The sequence below is a fragment of the Entelurus aequoreus genome, linkage group LG20 (assembly GCF_033978785.1).
Source record: "Entelurus aequoreus isolate RoL-2023_Sb linkage group LG20, RoL_Eaeq_v1.1, whole genome shotgun sequence".
In the NCBI taxonomy this organism is placed as follows: domain Eukaryota; kingdom Metazoa; phylum Chordata; class Actinopteri; order Syngnathiformes; family Syngnathidae; genus Entelurus; species Entelurus aequoreus.
The window spans coordinates 39,189,936-39,210,954 of NC_084750.1; the positions used below are offsets into that span (position 1 = coordinate 39,189,936).

The 21,019-nt window shown below is 38.6% G+C and overlaps 2 protein-coding genes across 4 annotated transcripts in view; both read right to left on the minus strand.

The window, feature by feature from the left end:
- LOC133636264 (zinc finger protein 687a-like) overlaps positions 1-1,868 on the minus strand; it is a 49,104-nt gene extending 47,236 nt beyond the window's left edge. For both annotated transcript variants that reach the window (XM_062030102.1, XM_062030101.1), the window contains exon 1: positions 1,767-1,868. The gene's annotated coding sequence lies outside the window, so the exon portion shown is untranslated. The remainder of the gene's footprint in view (positions 1-1,766) is intronic.
- A 975-nt stretch (positions 1,869-2,843) lies between these two features.
- LOC133636267 (26S proteasome non-ATPase regulatory subunit 4-like) lies at positions 2,844-20,987 on the minus strand. 2 transcript variants are annotated; one of them, XM_062030107.1, is made up of 10 exons: positions 20,906-20,987; positions 18,922-19,062; positions 15,649-15,763; positions 15,473-15,559; positions 13,561-13,629; positions 13,280-13,495; positions 10,685-10,790; positions 10,420-10,557; positions 5,991-6,046; positions 2,844-3,110 (listed from the first exon to the last, which is right to left on the minus strand). In XM_062030107.1, exons 1-10 carry the CDS (start codon positions 20,929-20,931, stop codon positions 2,940-2,942), a joined length of 1,125 nt encoding a protein of 374 aa, XP_061886091.1. In that variant the 5' UTR covers positions 20,932-20,987; the 3' UTR covers positions 2,844-2,939. The 2 variants fall into 2 exon arrangements, with proteins under 2 accessions (XP_061886091.1, XP_061886092.1); XM_062030108.1 differs by lacking the exon at positions 18,922-19,062 and having other exon boundaries at positions 20,906-20,947.
- Between the last annotated feature and the right edge of the window lie 32 nt (positions 20,988-21,019).

A 21,019-nucleotide genomic window follows, 5' to 3' on the forward strand; every position in this document is an offset into this window, starting at 1 on the left:
ATGCAAAAGGGTTTCCTTGGCTCGTTAGTGCGGGCTGATTTTAGAAATAATGTACACTTCAGTGCACATGCAATACATCACCATGTTGCTGAACATGTTCTAATTCTATGAGTGTTGGGTTTCAGCAGCACGGGCGTGCATACGCACTTTAAACACTGAAAAAAAAAAGATACATAATGTTCCCAGGGCTCTGTGTACGTTCAGGCTTTTAAAGATAATGTACATGTCATTGTTCGTCTAAAGTATATCAAAATAAACATAAAGGAGGTGTAATGCTACCAAGTCAGCTGCTGCTGCTTTTTTCAGGCTTCTGATTGGACAAAATGTGCAGGGCAGCAGGTGTATGCGTTTGTGTGTAGACATAGACCAGGGGCCACATCTAGAGCCCGATGTGGCTCTTTTGATGACTGCATCTGGCTCAGATAAATCTTAGCTGACATTGCTTAACACGATAAGTAATGAATAATTCAGCTGGTAATCACAGTGTTAAAAATAACGTTAAAAATATAAAACATTCTCATGCATTTGAATCCATCCATCCGTTTTCCACCACACCTGTTCAAGAAGTCGCATTAATGGTAAGAAGTATTTTATTTATTATTGGTTAGCTTCAGAATAACAATGTTATTAAAAAGAATAAGAGACTTATTATACTCTAAAAATGTTGGTCTTACTTAAAAATGCACGCATCTAGTTGTATTCAGTGTTAAAAAATATTATATGGCTTTCACGGAAATACATTTTAAAATATTTGGATTTCATGGCTCTAAAGCCAAAAAGGTTCCCGACCCCTGACATAAACAGTTTACAAACTACACTTGTGTGGATTGAGATCGTTTTAACCCCAAATATGCAATTCTGTGCTACTAGTGAAACAGCTAAGCGTACTGCACTGATCACTATAGTACACATTTCTTACAAGCCAGTCTGCGGTCCTGTCTTTGAAGTCGCTACTTCTGGTTTCAAAATATTTCTGTAGATCAATTATCATGCCATGTCTAAAATCATGTCTGTGTATGGCTCCAAATACATTTTAGCCGGAGTCATACTCACGGGACACATGGTGAAATAGCAATTATCCACGATTTTACTTTGAAAATAAAACTTCCGGTGTCTGGAATAAAACAATTTAAAAAACCTTCGATTTGGTCTGTTCTACCCTTTCTATTTACTGGCGTTTTACATTTTTGTTATATGATATATAAAATATAAATCAAACTATTTTTTAGATTCATGTCGACACCAAAAAAGGTGCTTAGTTTTTTTATTTTTTGCACTTTAAAATGAAATTCTAATAAACCAGTCATTTTATGTTATTTTCCATTTCCATTTATGAAAAGTAAATTCAATGACTAAAACATCTATCCATTTTCTACAGCTTGTCCCTTTCGGGATCGTGGGGGGCTGGAGCCTATTCCATTAACTGATTATAATGTAACAGCTTGCCCACATTGTTTGGTTATCGCTGCTAAACGTCAGCTAAGGCTGCACAGCTTCATACTATATAAGCAACACTTAGGTCAAGCATTATTATACATATTATTATTGATGCAGAACATTACATCAACAAGTGGTTCCTTCTTTCCTTCTGCTAACATTTTAGCACAGCTAGCTGGCTCTGCTGACGTCAATCAGGTAAAAGTGACGAACTGACCAACAAGTGCCCCATCCAGCTAATATATAATCATGGTTCACCTAAAATGTGTGTTTAGGATGACGTTTATTGAGAACATTGTCACAAACGTGTTGTAATGGCGTCACCTTACCTCCCAGCGAGCGAAGTTGAAGCCTGACTTTCCTCTTGGTCACACATATATTACGTCACCATAATGCGCCACAGCAAAAACAAGCTGAGCGAGACTTTTTACTACGGTTTTAAATATTTTATTCAATTATATTACCTATTCTATTTTTCATTTTCAAACCAGTCAAATGTTATTTATATAATGACATCAATTCCTTTGATCTTCGTAATTTCCCCGAATTTGTACAGCACTTTGAGCTCATTTTAAATGTTCTTAATTCAATACAATTCCTTACGGCAAATCATTTTTACTGCACTTTTGACAATTGAAATCACAAACAGGTGAAACTCACGTCAGGAATTCAATTTCAAATGCAAAATTAAATGTGATATAAACTCATTACATGCACGCCTCTGATGATCATGGGTTAGTTTTTGAAAACTCACATTTATGAGTTTCATAAACTGCAAGTCCTAATCATCAAAATTCTATCCAAAGAAGGCTTCAAACATCTTGAGTTGCATGTTGAGCCTGTGATACAGAAGGTTCACCTTGTAAATCTAATGGCTGGAATAAATTAACATTTGCACGATACTCACATTTTTTGAGTTTCACCTGTATTTGTATCTATGCCACAAACAGCATATGGATTATAATAATTTTTTATTCCTAATACTAATTGTTGGTTTAAAGTTGCACAACTGTGTTTAAAGTAATGTTGCTAGAAGCTCAAAAATATTAAAAAAAGGGACACTTTCTGCTTAACAATGCGTTTTACTTCATGTCTAAAAAAAAAATCACTCTACTCGAAAATCCTTGGCTCGAGTTGCTGCCAGAGCTCCGATTTGTGTATGGAACACAAGTCAAACTAACCACTAGCTTTGCATTCATTTACCCACAGGACATCACCCTGGAAAATGTATTTAGGAATTTGTTAATTTATTACAGATTGTAATGGAGTTGAAAATATTTACAATATGATAAAACAAACAAAACTGTTTGGCATTTGGAAAAATAGATGGACACAAATTAATGTAACCTTAAGTTAGAGGTACAGCTTAAACAGCAACATGAAAATGGTAAAAAACAAAACCAAAAGCAGAAGAATGTATTTTTATGCCCTGTGATATACACCTGCAACACAACTGTCAGAAATGTTGGGTGAGCACATTTTTCACTCTTCCCTTTAAATGCTCATTTCTTTTTCTCTTCATCCTTCTTGGTGTCAGGTTTAGGGCCAGTCTGTGAGGCCAGTGAACCCATAGCGTTACGGATGGCCTCGTTGTTAGGGTCAACGCCGGGAAGGTTCTCCAAGACGCTTTGAAGGAACTCTGGATCTTGCATCACGTCGTAGTCTTCTTCATCCTGAATGTAGAAAGTGACATTATGAACTAATTGTGTGCAGGAATTTATACTCTGAGTTAAAACTTGAACCCAATTAAATGTTCACCCTCACTCACTACCACTAGCCCTCACCTACTACCACTACACCCTCGAAATGAAGCAACAAGGGATAGAGCTTTGTAATCGTCCCTAGGAATTGGGACATCACTTTCTGCATAGTTTACATTCCGGCATGGAAGCGACTACGTAGTTACGTTTACACATATGTACTACCTAGGGTTTTCCCGATACCAATATGTTGGTACCGGTAACAAAATGTATATCGATATGTATTTCAATACTTTTCAAAATAAAGGGGACCACAAAAAATGTCATTATTGGCTTAATTTTAACATAAAATCTTATGGTAAAACTTATGATTAAACATACGTTTCTTATTGCACTTAAAGAACAATTTTAGAAGATTAGAATTCAAATTAAAAGGCAATTAACACACTGGGCTTTTCTTATTGCACTCAAAGAACAATTTACAATTTTACATATTACATGTAGCATGCCATAATCTAGATTTAGGTAAGAAAAAAAACAGAAAGCTTGACTGACATTGTATTAACTGCTTAATGATTTATGGTTACCAATTTTGATCTGTGGTTAAAGACAAATACAATAATTAGTAAATACTAAAAACAATACAACGGCTAAAACTACACTTAAGAGATGTAGCAGGTAAAACAAATGTACAAGATAAAATACAAATTAAATAGAAGGAATTTGTTACAAAATTTAGTCAGATCACTTGTATTAGTTTACGCTACGTCGACGGTTTTGACTGCGCTAATAATTGGCAACAATGAAACCAGCTGTGTGCGCGTCTACGTATCTATATGTGCACATCAGGGGAGCTAGTTAACTACAGTATATTACCTGTAACTCTTGAAACTCCTGTGCAGATTTGAATGTTTATTTAAATATTACCTTAGGCTTCAAACACCGCTTCTGTGTTTAAAGTGTCACCTTTATCGTTAGTTTTGAAGCCCAAATACCGCCATATTTCCCTTTATTAACCAGTAGAATTGCCGTTTCTCATCATTCTTCCTTTCCACACAGTTTCTCCTTGTATGCGCTGTGTGCGCGTTGACACACACGTGCCTCGGCTCAGCAACGTCACCGCCGCACGGCAGCAGATGTTGATGGAAAAAAGTACCAATATTTTTCAATGGCATTCCCGTATTTTTCGGACTATAAGTCGCAGTTTTTTTCATAGTTTGGCCGGGGGTGCGACTATACTCAGGAGCGACTTATGTGTGAAATTATTAACACATTACCGTAAAATATCAAATAATATTATTTATCTCATTCACGTAAGAGACTAGACGTATAAGATTTAATCGGATTTAGCGATTAGGAGTGACAGATTGTTTGGTAAACGTATAGCATGTTCTATATGTTATAGTTATTTGAATGACTCTTACTTTTCACTTACTCTAACTTTTTTAATTAATTAGTACCGCTGTATTTGATTAGAAGCGGAGTACCGTACAACCTTAATCCCAACATTATATAGCAAACCCGGCAGCAATGGAGTTAACGGTTGAGATTGTTTTTTTTATCATTCACCAGTTTATGAATAAACAAATAACTACATGGAAAGCCACCGACGACTGCTGTCTCTTCTGATTTTTTTTAAAAGGTATGTAACGTTAATGTTTTCAAAATTGCAAGGATTTTGTCAGTATTTTAGTCCAATGTTAGCTAGCGTGCCTAGCTGGCTAACGTTACAAACTAATGTGTAATATTTAACTTTTGTAGATATTGAGGAATTAAGAGGAAATAGTGGATTCATTTAAATACCTGGGTGTTTCACCTCTACAATAAACTGGACTGGACTCAGAATCAAACGCTGTGTACAAGAAGGGTCAAAGTCGCCTACACCTCTTGAGGAGACTGAGGTCCTTCGGGGTGTGCAGATCACTGCTGCGCACCTTTTACGACACTGTGTTGGCTTCTGCTGTGTTCTATGCTGTCGTTTGCTGGGGTGGGGGCAGCACGATCAGAGACAGGAACAAACTTAATAAACTGAGAGCTGACTCCATCATAGGCTGCCCACTACACAGCATTGAGGAGGTGGCTGACAGAAGAATGCTGACCAAGTTGACATCCATCATGTCCAATCTCTCTCACACCATGCACAACACTGGAGACCCTGAATAGCTCCTTTAGCATTAGACTGTTAAATCTGCAGTTTAAGAAGGAGCACTACCACAGGTTCTTTCTACCCACAGCCATAAGACTTTACAACGCACTTATGTGATTACTGTGATGTTTTTTCGTAGGGTGGAATACGGTTATTAGAGATAAAACGCAACAAAAAAAACCCTATCTACACATATTAGTGAACAGTATGTAAATGTTAAATGGGCTATACTTGTATGGCGATTTTCTACTTTCAAGGTACTCAAAGCGCTTTGAAACTATTTCTACATTCACAAACTGATGGCGGGAGCTGCCATGCAAGGCCAAAACCACAACCCATCAGGAGCAAGGGTGAAGTGTCTTGCCCAAGGACACAACAGACGTGACTAGGATGGTGGAAGCCGGGGATTGAATCAAGAACACTCAGGTTGCTGGCACGGCCGCTCTCCCAACGGAGCCATGCCGTTGTGTAGTATATGTAGCATTTACAATTTTTTTGTTTTTCATTACGCTTTACTTCTGTTAAAAAACCTACACTGCAACAATGTAATTTCCCCATTGTGGGATTAAATAAAAGTCTATCCTATCCTATTCTATCCTAATTGGGAAACCACTACCCTCATGGGAACGCGCAAAATATAGGGATAGGGCTAAAAAGTAGTGCAACGGGGTGTATAGGGACTGGCCCTTGATCTAAGTAACATTTACCTTTGCCTCACTTGAGTCCATGTCAGCACCGGTGTCCATGTCCTCGCCACCCAACTCTACAAGACAATAAAGAAGCAGTCTTATTTGACTAAAAAAAAAAAGGTCTGATACAAGTCGACATCTATTGGATTGGCTGGCACATCGGTGAGCCATCGATTGTACATTTACTCATGACCTTGGCCAGAGACTTAAGGAGAATGAGAGTTGTTTTTGTTTTCTTTACATCTCTAGTGCATAATTTTAATGGGTGCATTTTGTTAGATGGGTGCATTTTGTTAGTTGAGTAGTATCGGGTAAAAAGAACAACCGAGAGGTCGCTTCCAATAGAATACAGGATTGTTAGTCCTATACAGAAGGTCTGAAGGTAAGTGGCAGTTCCATTCCTGTTGCCCGCACATCCTTCTTCCTTTATTTGTATCAATAATAACATAAATCTGCTTAGCGATAATGAAAAAAGTTAAGAATACTTCAACACACGTGGACCTAAACAGATCCAATTTTCATAGAAATTACACCTTTGGTTCTCAAATCTTACATTGACTTAAATGAGCATTTAAAAGAAAATGCACTGGACCAGGATTTCATGAGTTGGTCAACATAAACAGGTTTGACTTAAATGGACATTGTCCCACTTCTTTTAGAGCTCTGATTCTACCTCCAAAAAGGTAGAAAAATAGCAGATTTGACTTTGTCCCCCTTCATGCCATTTATACAGAACAGCGACAAACAAAAACACTGGCTTGTACAAGCAGTATAGTAAACAGCATTTCATACTCATACTTCGGAAAAGCCAAACTAATTCAACTGTGAAGAACTAAATGAGCGACAACAATGTGTGCAAAGTGTTGCTTATAGTTCCAAAAATGTTTTAAATTCTAACGGAAGGTAGCCTCTTGAGAGACTGTCTTTTTGATTGTGTCTGGGAGGCAACAGTCTGTCTGTATTCAAAAGAAAACTTAAAACACGTTTCTTTGCAAAAAGCTTTCAGTCACGGGTAACACATGGCAAATCCTAGGCACCCTTTTAGTTTTACTGCCGGAGGCCAGTGATATACTAAGTTGTTTTAGGGACTACGTATCCAGAACGCTAAGAACCTGAGGACATGGTCTCTTCCCCTCACTTACCACTATTTGTTTGTCTCTTCCTATGAACCAGCATCCTCTTCAGTGGACATTTGATTTTGGTCTATTTTTTGTCAAGAGTTACAGGAGCGCTCTGCTGTCTTTGAGGCTTTACTTCAAAAAAGGTAGTCAAAGATCATGTATATGACAGCTTTACACTGTAAAAAAAAAAAAAGTTTTTACGGTAAAATACTGGCAGTTCAGTCATCAATTTTTTACTGTAAAAATCAAAGTGGTACAGTTTTTCCCATTCATATTAAAGCACTGCAAAAACAACCATCGTAGATTCCTAGATGAATAAAACTAGCAGCTCTGTCAGAATTTTGCCATAAAAATAATAGCGGTACTGTTTTTCAATTTAACGTAATTAAGTGTAAAACCACTGTAAATTTTTCGGTAAAATGTTGGCTACTAGTTTGCCAGTTTTTTTTTTAATTGTAGAATGTGTAGTGTTTTAGGGAATCTGCTAAAAAAGATGTTTGTCTTTCCGAGTTAGAACTAAAGTCGGGTGAGCCAGTTTGATGTAATTTCCGGGCTGGATTTGGCCTGCCAGTTAAATAGTTCTGCAATAGGTCATTGTTATGAGTTTTGCGGTGTCATTAACCCCTCTGTCTCTTTCGTCTGTGGTTGGGGCTCCCTGCCTCTAGAGGTGCAGTTGGCAACCCAACAGAGCCTGGGTTCTACTTGACGCCACCAAGTGCTTGCGCATGTGGGTTAGTTGTCATTAAAGGGGAACTGCAATTTTTTTTTAATTTTGCCTATTATTCACTATCCCTATGTAAGATAAGAAAACATGTTTTTCTTCTTTTTTTGCATTCTAAGTCGTAAAATATGGCAAGTATTAGGTGGCTAAGAATGCAACTAAACTACACTACTCTGGCCATAAAGCCTGCACCCTTAAAGCCCTCTAAAAACCATCCATACAGTGCAAACAATACTCTACTATAGGGCTGCAACTAACGATTAATTTGATAATCGATTAATCTGTCGATTATTACTTCGATTAATCGATTAATTATCGGATAAAAGGGACAAACTACATTTCTATCCTTTCCAGTATTTTATTGAAAAAAACAGCATACTGGCACCATACTTATTTTGATTATTGTTTCTCAGCAGTTTATAAATAAAGGTTTATAAAAAAAAAAAAGGTTTTAAATGAAATTGCCTCTGCGCATGCGCATAGCACAGATCCAACGAATCGATGACTAAATTAATCGCCAACTATTTTTATAATCGATTTTAATCGATTAGTTGCTGCAGCCCTACTCTATTTAAATCTCAAGACTTGAATATTAACCTAGTATTAGCGATATTGTTATTATAAACGCTAAAGCAGACAAACTATTTTCAGCGGCGCCGTCATCACAGAGAGCTTGTGCTTGTGCAGAGAGCTTGTGCAGCTACAGTATTGGCATACTAAACTCTAGCTGCTGCGCCACTTAGTTGGTAAAAGTTAATTCTAGATTATAAATCCCGCCTCTTACTTGGATAGTAGAAACCTGGGGCCGTACTTATCAAGCTTCTCAGAATTACTCCTAAGAAGTCTGCTAAGAGTTGACTTAAGAGTAAATAAATTCTTCGCTGAAAGCTGCACTTAAAAGTTAGTTATCAAGCGTCTTACTCACACTTTCAGCGAAGTGTAGGACTGAATCTTAAGTGTCACACTCAGAGCTGAATTACGACATTACTATGTGCCGTAAATGGAATTTTAGGTGACGTCATTTCTGTGTCCATAGAAATGACCAATCACGGAAGGGACTCCGTTGTCTAAGAATAAAGAAATATCTTGGAAATATTTAAGTGGACAATGGGAGTGTATATTTTGACAATAAACTACAAAATAATACAAAACAAACTAGTCCCCGCCGGCACTCACGCTACCGCTCCCTCTCTTCTGTCGCCCACACACTCACTGACGTCACTCACCTCACGGCCACACACATACGCTACTGTCATAACATTTTCTTTCCAATTCATTAATTAGGCAACTAATTTGAAACTGGTGTGGGTGGCTCTATATATACTAGCCCACTGCAGCCACATGCAGAAATCAACATGGAATCGTAAAGTATTAAATCTGTGACAAAAATAATACCCGCTCTGTCTAAACGATACCGTTTGATCAGCTGCTCGTCATCAAACAAATCCAGAACATCATTCCGCTCCCTGAATGTTCGCGCACGTCTCTCTCGCCTCAGTGCCATCCCCTGCTGGCAACTCCTAACCACTTAAGACACCTCTGAAGGTCTCTTAAATATCGTGGAGAGTAGGAGTGATTCTTAGACTTAAGAACATTGATAAAAAGCTTTTATTCTTAAGTTTGAGAGTAGGACTAAATTTCGCAAATTCTCAGGACTTAAGTGTAAAATGGCACTCTAAGAAGCTTGATAAGTACGGCCCCTGGAAGATGGTAAACTTTGACATCCAATTTATACCCAGAAATAGTGTGAAAGACACAAAAAGACACTCGTTCGCGGCACCTTTTTTTTTTAACCCTTTGTGAGGCTTATGATTAATTCTTCATCTAAACAGGACAATAGAAAAATCCCATCAGTCAACATCCCAGTGAGAGCAGATATTGTACAATAAGTGATTATTTTATTGTGATCAGAGTTTGTGTATCTTGTTTTAGCACTTAGCAAAACTGCTGCATGATGCTTAGTGGTTCACTACAGCTGGATCTGTTTTGCACACCGCTTCTAAAACTTGAAGATACTCTGTATATTCCGGATAAGAAATATAAGGTTCTGAATCATCATTTATCCCAAAGTAGTGTTTGTTGGTTCTCTAAAGTCTACCATGAGTAGTAGTGTTGTTGTTGTTGAGGGGAAAAGAGAACGCTGTGAGGCGTCTGGGAAATTAATGCACTGCTGTATGCTTAAAATGTGCAAAATACATAATATTACATGTTATTATGAATGTGCTTGTTACTACATTACATATTTATTTACAGCTTGTATATAAAATGATAAAGGCTTTTGGATGTTTTTAGAGCACGTTATAGGAGAAATAGACCGACTCCCATTGGCTCCATTGTTATCTGACTCTTGCTAGTGTTTATTTACGATTTACAATGCAATAAAAAAAGAAAAAGATGTGTTTGTGTCTTAAAAATTGTGAATGATGGACAAAAGTTTTTAAAAAAAGGTGCAGTTCCCCTGTATAAAGAGTTCTAGACCTGCTCTATCTATGGATTGTCTTGAGGTAACTTCTGTTCTGAATTGGCACGATATAAATAAAACAGAGTTTACTTTATGCGACTTAATTATGTGAATATACAGTATATTAGACATGACAGCCTTAACCTGCTGCTGATCCTTGCATGGACATCTGAAGAGCATATGCTATCTGTTCGTCCTCTGTCATACGGCTGAAATCAGGCAACGCAGGTGTAGCAGAGTCTGTATTTGGAACGGACAGCTTCAACAGGGCATCCTCAGATTCTAGAACAGAAAGAAAGACAGATGATAACAATGTGTGTCTCATGCACCCATCTTTCTATTATATATGAAAGTCTACCCCAGCTAATGGCTGATACTTAAGGAAAGACACTAAGAGTTTGTGGATTACCGTCCGCAGGTGAGGAAATTTCAGCTTCAGCAGCTGATACCACAGCGGCTCTGCGGGCTTCATCCTCTTGCCGTTGTCTCTGCTCCTCCATCGACACCCTCAGAGCCTAGAAAGGTAAAAGTAAGATTTACATTTTAAAAGAGAAGACTAAAACAGTGGAGTACAGCAAGCAGATTGACCAGGGCCAATGCTGATTGTTAATAGTCAATGACGCCGATAACCAATATTTTAAGCAAATATTATTTTGCAGTAAAAGTTAGTAAACAGCTGGATAAAACCGTGTTTGTTTTTTAGGGTTTCTTTTAATGAAAATCTCGGACCAGTAGCAACAAAATGTTTTATGCGGCGCAACGGTTGTGGTTAACTTGCCGCCAAAAAACATTGGGGGATTTCACAAACACCTTTATTACGTGCCTCTAATGCAGGCAAGAATACACTTTTGCCTTTTAAAATATTGAAAATCTCCTGGGAAAATTGGTAAAAAATATGGGATATTTAAAATGCCTTCCACCTGAGTACAGCTGAGATAGGCTCCAGCCCCTCGTGACCCTGAGAGAGACAAGCGGCATAAAATGGAGGAATGGGAAAACGTTTTTTTAAATAATAATTTCATGACCTGAACAAAAGCTCTCTACGTCAAAAATAAATCGCCATTCACTCAATTTTATAGCAGTTTATGGATTTACTACATTGTAAGGTTTCCTTGTGAGGAACCCTGAAATATTGTGAACATTTAAATAAAACTTAACTCATAACTCATAGTTGAGACATTTTTCAAGCTGGCTAACTTGATTTTTCCTGACTGTTACAGAAAGTATGAGAATGTGTGAGCTCATGCCTGCTCTTTTTTACTTACATAATAGGTCTCGTATTTTTCAAGATATTTTTGGCGGAGTCTTCACGTCTATCCATCTCTGCCACATTGGTATTTAATTAAATCACAGAGCATGAAACTCCTGGTGCTCCTTTAATGAGCCCACGCTCGGAGTGTTGCGGATGGAGACTTTTCGAGCGACTCCATCGCTGTACTAGCAAAAACAAACAAAACAGGACCGGGAAGACACCAGGAAAGAAGAACAAAAACTGAATTTCCCCGCAAAAATGTAAAGTTTTGACAGGTAAGCAGAGTAGGCTAGGCATACTGTGGGCAACCATCACTGCATTAAAAGGAGAGAAAGGGGAGGCGCAGCCGCGCCCACAGTGAGGAGACCGGAGAAGAATTTTTACAAGAACTCAAATAAATGACTGTCAGATATCACAACATATTTGGGGAGAATTATTGACAATGACACTAACTTTTATTCTTAAATGAATAATATTTTTAAAAAATTGTGCTGCGGCAAAAATGGAACTTCTCTCATGCAGGGCAAAAGAGCTTGTGCATGAGCTGTGGTTATTACAATCTACTTCACTAATTATCAGTGTTGGGACTAACGCGTTACTTAACATCGTTAGTTTCGGCGGTAACTAGTAATCTAACACGTTATTTTTTATATTCAGTAACTCAGTTACCGTTACTACATGATGCGTTACTGCGTTATTTTACGTTATTTTTTATGTAGTATCGGCTAGAAACAGAAGATCCGAGTGTGTTTTATTGGAGAGTTGCAGTGTCGTCCTTCTGAATCTTCCTCTGTCACAAGCCGGAGAGAAGAAAAGAGGCGCGCTCTGCGTGTGTGTCTGGGTGTGGGTGTGGGGAGGGGAGGGACACACGTGATCCGCTGTTTGATATATGAAAAAAAAAAAGAAAAGTTGTTCGCACGTTCAGTCCACACACAGCGTGGTCATGGCGAGCGGAGTAACGGAGGAGCTTCAACGCGCCACGCCATTTAATCGGTGTGTTTATAGGTGCAGACTCCGTTGTGCAAAACGAGGGTTTTAAACACATGCTGAACGTGCTTGAGCCACGTTACGACATCCCGTCGCGCACCCACTTCAGCGATAAGATTGTGCCAGATCTTTATGAGCAGGAGAAGAAAAAAGTTGTGGATGAACTATCCCGAGCATCATCTGTTGCGCTCACGACAGACGGGTGGACGTCCAGGGGAACTATGTGACGATAAACGCTCACTTCATCACAGCAGACTGCCAGATGAGAAGACACGCCCCCTCTACGAGAGTCACCTTGCGCAGGTACTGACACAAGCAGTGGAGGAATGGAAGATAAAGATATCCCAGTCACACGGGATAATGCCAAAAATCTAATAATTGAAGTGAATGAGGCAGGACTGGGACCACAGATTCCACTTCTCCTTCTATGCCACATCAATATGGAATGCACTCCCAACAGGTGTAAAAGAAAGGGCATCTCTATCCTCCTTCAAAACCGCACTAAAAGAACACCTCCAGGCAACTTCAACCGTAAACTAACAAACTTCCTTTTACATCCTACCTCCCCGGATTGTAAATAATCAAATGTAAATAATCAAATATAGATACTTATTCTTATGCTCTCTGATCTCTATCTCTATGTCCACTACTTGCTGTACATATCCCACCAAGTCAGTCCTACACTGTTCCAATGTCCATTTTTCTGATGATGCAATTGTTGATGACTGAAGTGTTGATATCAACCAAACCCCCCTGTTCTCTTACCAAAGCCAGCTCTGGGTCTGCACTGGGATCTACTCCAAACTCAAAGTCGCTGGCGCCCAGGCCTAACACTGCACCGCCTTCCCCGGCGAGGATGGGCGAGGACAGCAGAGCGTCCGCCAGACTGGGGCCAGGAGGCACTGTGACCAGATGAGAGCCGCTGCCCTCTTTACCATTCAGCGTGTTAATGAAGGTCGTCAGTTTTTCTGTGTTCATCTCCTGTGAAAGACATTACAGTGACTAGATGCAGGTGTGTGTATGCGTGTGTGTGTGTGTGCCAATACCTCTTCTCCAAAGTTAATAATATCCACATTAACCTTTTCTTTCTTCAGACGTTTTGCCATTTTGACCAACTAAGATGAAAAAACAAACAAAAAAAAACGTTACTTCCTAGACATGATGGCAAACATAAGCTCAACAGGTCAGTAATAAATACCAAATTTGGGGGATTTAAAAAAATATATTGACACCTCCTATATACACTATATTGCCAAAAGTATTTGGCCACCCATCCAAATGATCAGAATCAGGTGTCCTAATCATTTGGTGTATAAAATCAAGCACTTAGGCTTGGAGACTGTTTCAACAAACATTTGTGAAAGAATGGGCTGCTCTCAGGAGCTCAGTGATTTCCAGCGTGGAAATGTCATAGGATGCGACCTGTGCAACAAATCCAGTCGTAAAATTTCCTCACTCCTAAATATTCCAAAGTCAACTGTCGGTTTTGTTATAAGAAAATGGAAAAGTTTGGGAACAACAGCAACTCAGCCACCAAGTAGTAGGCCAAGTAAACTGACAGAGAGGGGTCAGCGGATGCTGAAGTGCATTGTGCAAAGAGGCCGCCGACCTTCTACACAGTCAGTTGCTACAGAGCTCCAAACTTCATGTGACCTTCCAGTTATCCCACGTACAGTACGCAGAGAGCTTCATGGAATGGGTTTCCATGGCCGAGCAGCTGCATCTAAGCCATACATCACCAAGTCCAATGCAAAGCGTCGGATGCAGTGGTGTAAAGCATGCCGCCACTGGACTCTAGAGCAGTGAAAACGCGTTCTATGGAGTGATGAATCACGCTTTTCCATATGGCAATCTGATGGACGAGTCTGGGTTTGGAGGTTGCCAGGAGAACGATACATTTCGGACTGCATTGTGCAAAGTGTGAAATTTGGTGGAGGAGGAATTATGGTGTGGGGTTGTTTTTCAGGAGTTGGGCTTGGCCCCTTAGTTCCAGTGAAAGAAACTTTGAATGCTCCAGGATACCAAAACATTTTGGACAATTCCATGCTCCCAACCTTGTGGGAACAGTTTGGAGAGGGCCCCTTTCTCTTCCAACATGACTGTGCACCAGTGCGCAAAGCAAGGTCCATAAAGACATGGATGACAGAGTCTGGTGTGGACTAACTTGACTGGCCTGCACATAGTCCTGACCTGAACCCGATAGAACACCTTTGGGATGAATTAGAACAGAGACTGAGAGCCAGGCCTTCTCGACCAACATTTATGTGTGACTTCACCAATACGCTTTTGGAAGAATGGTCAAACATTGCTATAAACACACTCTGCAACCTTGTGGACAGCCTTCCCAGAAGAGTTGAAGCTGTAATAGCTGCAAAAGATCTCATTCCTATTGGGTTAGGAATGGGATGGCACTGAGTGAGTCAAGGCAGGTGGCCAATAACTTTTGGCAATATAGTATTTATATATATATATATATATTATAGACTTTTGTTGTTTCAGAGAAAAAATAGAGTAATATATGTATTCAAATGTACACATTTGAAGATGTATACATTATTCTCTAATATTGTGATGATTTACAAATAGGTTTTAATGACAAATTCGGGGAACAGGTAGTATTTAGAGTGTTGTGGCAGGCGGCCCACCTCGCAATTACTTGAGGCAAATTTGGATAGCTACGAAAATAATTTGAAGAATAAAAGGCACAATGATACATGAAAAAAATTTAACTTTACAAATAACACCCTTATTTGTCTTTAAATGACATGCACATGCGTCCGGGCCAGTTAGACAATGATGACATCTAGACATCACTACAAATACATCTCAGTCCTTTGGTTAGAACTAAAAAATAGTAAGTAGTCCAAAGATTTAAATGTGTTGTTTACAACTAGTATTAACTAATACATATTTTCCTTGACCAAATTCAGCACAAAAACAAATTGCAAACAATCTTACCTCTTTTTCATTGTCCTCTACTGGACTGCCAACAAACGCAATGATGCGCATCTTGTGGTTTTTGCCCTGTCTGTGCTTCAAGGCCAACTTCAAAGTAGAGGAGAACACAAACATATAAAACCAGAAGCGCAGCGTAGAATGCAGTAATGCAGAATACAAAATTAAAAAATACTTACATGTGCTACCCTGATGCCCGTGCAGAAGCTGATATTTCCACGAGGCTGTACCGCATGCAGCTTTGACAGTATCCTTCCCGTGTCTGGAGTCAGTGTTGTCAGCACTTCACAGTTGCTACCCAAAAAAAAAAACTAGTATCATTTTCATGTTTTATTTTAAGACAGAATCTCAAGGTATTATATGATATCCCATACATGGCTCCCAGTAATAGTTCGATAACGGTGATGCTGCGACAGGGGTGGAAAATAAATGTTCTCGTTTGTATTTTGCAGAAGTGTTGTCCCCGTAACAAAGAATATTTCGATATTTTAAAATACTTTTCAAAATAAAGGGGACAACGAAATAATGTCATGATTGGCTTTATTTTAACAGAAAATCTTATCATACATTTAACATGTTTCTTATTGAAATCAAACAACAATTTTGACAATGAATAACATCGTGAACATACTAGACTTCTCTTTTAGCAGTGAGTAAGCGGGTTACAAAGGCTCCTAATTTGGCTGCTGACGTATGCAGTAACACATTGTGTCACTTCCCATTTTATAATTTTGTCAAAGTTATGAGAGACAAGTGGTAGAAAATGGATGGATGGATGGATTATTAATATACTTGTTCATTTACTGTTAATATCTGGTTTCTTTCTTACTAACATATTCTTTCTACACTTTTGCTAAAATGTATTAAGCAAATATTCTTCTGTTCTTTGGCTACTTTACATAAGTTTTGGTTGATACTACAAATGTGGGTATCGAGTAGTTATAGGGTCATACTCAAATTCCTCCTCTGTCCAGGGACGCATTTCCTGAGTTTATAAACAATTAAAAAATTCTTCAGTAATGCGGGCGCTGTATCGGTCCGTTGTGGTGAAGAAGGAGCTGAGCCGCAAGGCAAAGCTCTCAATTTACCGGTCGATCTACGTTCCCATCCTCACCTATGGTCATGAGCTTTGGGTTATGACCGAAAGGACAAGATCACGGGTACAAGCGGCCGAAATGAGTTTCCTCCGCCGGGTGGCGGGTCTCTCCCTTAGAGATAGGGTGAGAAGCTCTGTCATCCGGGAGGAGCTCAAAGTAAAGCCACTGCTCCTCCACATCGAGAGGAGCCAGATGAGGTGGTTCGGGCATCTGGTCAGGATGCCACCCGAACGCCTCCCTAGGGAGGTGTTTAGGGCACGTCCGACCGGTAGGAGGCCACAGGGAAGACCCAGGACACGTTGGGAAGACTATGTCTCCCAGCTGGCCTGGGAACGCCTCGGGATCCCCCGGGAAGAGCTAGACGAAGTGGCTGGGGAGAGAGAAGTCTGGGCTTCCCTGCTTAGGCTGCTGCCCCCGCGACCCGACCTCGGATAAGCGGAAGAAGATGGATGGATGGATGGATGGATAAAAAATGACAAGATTTTGAGATAATAATAAAAATATCGATGTAACAACTGTAATATCTACTGTATACAGCTCTTATACACGCTTGCTTGCTGTTAGCGGTTAACTATTTTATCCTCCTACGGCAGGTCTATTCCACTGATGGCCAGCGGGCCACATTCGGCTTGTCGAACATCACCCAAATAGACTTGATGGAAAAACCATTCAAACTAGGGTTGATCATGTATGCAGAACTCCTGCCACCACGCAGCGAGGCATGTGTCACAATGAAGCAGCATTGGGGGAGTAGAATGAGACTACTCATTCAAACCAAAGATGACCCTGAAAAAAGATCTAAATAATTCGCGAAAATTGTATTTCTTACAGCGACTGGACAAACTCTGAATGTTCTGCCTTGAACCAGTGCTCGAGTCATTGTCTTCCGTCGGACCTCTGACTTCATGATTTATTTTGTATTCGCAGTCGTGTTTTTGGATGAGTAACTCTCTAGCGATCAAAGCTCGTTTGATACATGTAGCGCTAAATTTCACCAGTAGACGGCAATAACGCTACACCTTAGGTTTAATTGTGTGCAATGTTTGCTGTGGAAGTTGTTTAATTTCTATATGCGTAAACATCTGTAGTTTACTGTGTGAATGTATTAACACTAAATCTTTTTTATGTATGTAAAATATACATTGGACAGTATTTATGTACAATAAACAATGAACGTTATACTTTTGTAATGTTTATTTTATGTTTATATTTTCAGTCTTATAAAACTAAATGAAAGAAGAAGTGTAAAGAAATAAAACTGAGGATTGAAGAGAACATTAATCCTTAACAAAACTTCTGGAGCTTTTGTTTCTTCATGCTGTTATAACTATTTCACTAGTTATACACACTGGAATCAAGTAGCAAGGGCAGAATAACACATTTATTGACAGAGTGATCATTTTGCTTCAGCCTGTGCTACATTGTCCTGTGGTGTCCCTGAAGGCTCGATCCTAGGACCAATCCTGTTTTCAATGTACATCCTGCCCATGCAAGACATTTAAAAAATATATATTGTATCATCTTTATGATGGTGATGCACAAATCTATGCTACTCTAAAAAGGAAAAGTAACATGTTTAAAATCACTTTTAAGTTGTCTTGAGGACATAAAAGCATTGTTGGCGGTAAACTTCCTTCATTTAAATTACAACAAGACGGAAATCTTTTTTTTTTTACTCAAAAGTAAACCAGAATGCTCACCCCAGTGACCTGGACTCCCTGATACCTTATTTTAAGCCCACAGTCACAAATCTTGGTTTGAAGTTTGACAATTTTTTTTAAATTGGAACAGCAGATTAATTCTGTTGTTCGATCCAGTTTTTATCATCAAAGACTTTTAGTAAAAATGAAATCAGTTTTATCTTTTAATGACTGAGCGGGTAATCCATGCTTTTATTTCATCACGTTTGTACTACTGCAACTCATTCTATGTTGGATAGAACTGCATGGATGATAATTGTAAGAAACAGAGTTTATTTGTCGCCATGGAGGCGAGGAGTTAGAAGAAGCTAAAACACTGTGAAAGGACATTGTCACTAGCTATGTTTTAAAGTAACACTGTTTATAGCTTCACCTTTATCCTTAATTTTTAAGCCAAATTATGCCCATGCTTCCTTTTCTGTCTCTACACTGTTTCTAAATATAAGTGATATGTGCACGTGTTGACTCGTGACAGGTGCCTCGGCTCATATTACTACCAATGTCACCACGGTGCGCCCTCATGTCCATAAAGTGCCGTATTGTTTCAAAGCCAGTATAGTACTTTTTTGATTTCATTAGTACCAGTATAACTATTTTACAACCCTATTTTACAGCATAAATTAACCGCCTGTAAGATAAACACAGTGCTGCTTACTTTGCCATGGTAATGAGGCCCACATTGTTTTCAGGGTTGCCGCGAGTCTTGGAGTGACAAACAATATTAACTGCATCCTGCTGAGCCTGAAGCCTGGTGGGCAGAAAGTCGCCATTGCGCATGTATTCACTGTTGTCCACACTAAAAACACAACAAAAAATAGGCTGTTAAAAGACCAACAAAATATCAGTAAAAGTAGGCATGTTTAAGTGACTGCCTACAAGGTGCAAACTTTAAAAAGCATTATATACCGCCAATTTCCGGTTTTGAGCACAAACTGCACCCCATGTAACACATTAGATATGTTTAAGATGTTGTCACCTAATAATAGTGATTCGGGAAAATTTAGCTACTAACCATAACTATCAGTCTATCGTAACAACCTGATTATTGCTTCCATGGGAATGCTTTTAGTATGTGCAGGTGCTCTATGCGTGTGTACAAAACAGCTTTGCGTGACAGGCTGAATCCAGTCAAGAAAATATTTATTTCAATATGATTCGTAATAGTAAAAAAATCTTAACTGTTTTTAAATATGTTCTTTTCAACCACTTAACATAAGCTAGCTCATGGTGTTCTTGTTATATGTTTTTGTTTGAAAAACATAACTTTGAGCAAGTTGCAAAAAGTCACTAAGTATTGTTCATTTAGGTTTAGCACAGGAGTGTCAAAACTTTCTCCATTGAGGTCCAAACACACAAAAAAAAGAAAGCATGTGGGGGCCATTTTGATATTAAAACCAATACAATATTTATTGTACCCATTAAGGTTCCCCTCAATTTTAGTGAATGTTAAAGGTCCCAGGGACCCGGAAGGGTCTCAATCATTTAAGTGTAAAAAAACATGTCATATATTGATATATTTTCAAATCCAACTTCAAATCTATTGGTTGACATAAAGTTAAAACTTTTTTTAATGTTTGTTATTTTTGTCAAAAGAAAACCGGTGTTTTTATGGCAAACACTCAAAATATGCAAAAATTGTTTAATGGAATATCCATTTATGTAATTAGATCCTTAAGTAGGTAAATTAATCATTACCACATTCAGCAATGAGAGTTAAACAAAAAAACATCAGACTAAAGGTCTCAGGTATCTAAAAAAGCTAAATCTGCATCAAGTTCGGCTCTATTTGTCGATTATGAGTTTTTATTATGTTTACATTGATTTAGATTTTTTTGTAGCAATGTCAGTTTTAAAGAAAAAAAACAGTCTGCATTGCAACTTTATGTTATTAGTGTCAATGTTATAACATATTTTCGCTACTTCACACCTGTTTGCACTGCTTTTGTTCCACTTATGTTTATTTTTGTAAAAGTATTTTTAAAATGTGCCGCGGGGCGCAAAAAAAAGTACCTGCCAGCCGTAAATGGTGCCCGGGCCGCACTTTGGACATCTTTGGTTTTGGCATGACCCCTCATAGTCATAGTAAAATATCACAATTGTAAAATCCTTGTGGGCCTTAGCTGACGTGTCTCGGGGTACAATTGTCTTGCTATGACAGCAAACGAGATAGCAAATAATACATCAAAATAACGATGGTTATAATATTCATATTGGTGTTTATAGTTTATTGTGGTAAGTCTGCAGGAAACGGATGTAGCTCAATGCTAACAAATTCGCAACAACCGACGATTGCAGCTAATGCTAACACATTTAAATAGCTGGTTTTATCAAATATGAACCAACAACTGACACAGCACTATTTTCTATATCAACTGAAAATTAACACTTATTTGTTTGTCATTCGTGAATACAATAAATATAGTTTGTGACAAACAAATATTGTTTTAGCTAGCTATACGCTAAGTGACTAGCGTTGGGGAGTGACTCAGGAAAAAACCCAAATAAAGTATTTATCTTAAACAAACAAATATAACAGCAAAACGACATCAAAGTGTGTTTAATTAATCTATCAAATTATTTCCTCCCATCACATAAAATTACATTAAGCGTTAGTTTTAAACCTATGTTGGTATCCTTACCAGACCATAGTACTTTCGAGCACCATCTTGAAGGCTCTTGTTATCTACGTCATCGTGATGCGTGCTGGGTAATGCAGTTTATATTAGTTTTTTAGGAAGAAACGCCTAAAGTGT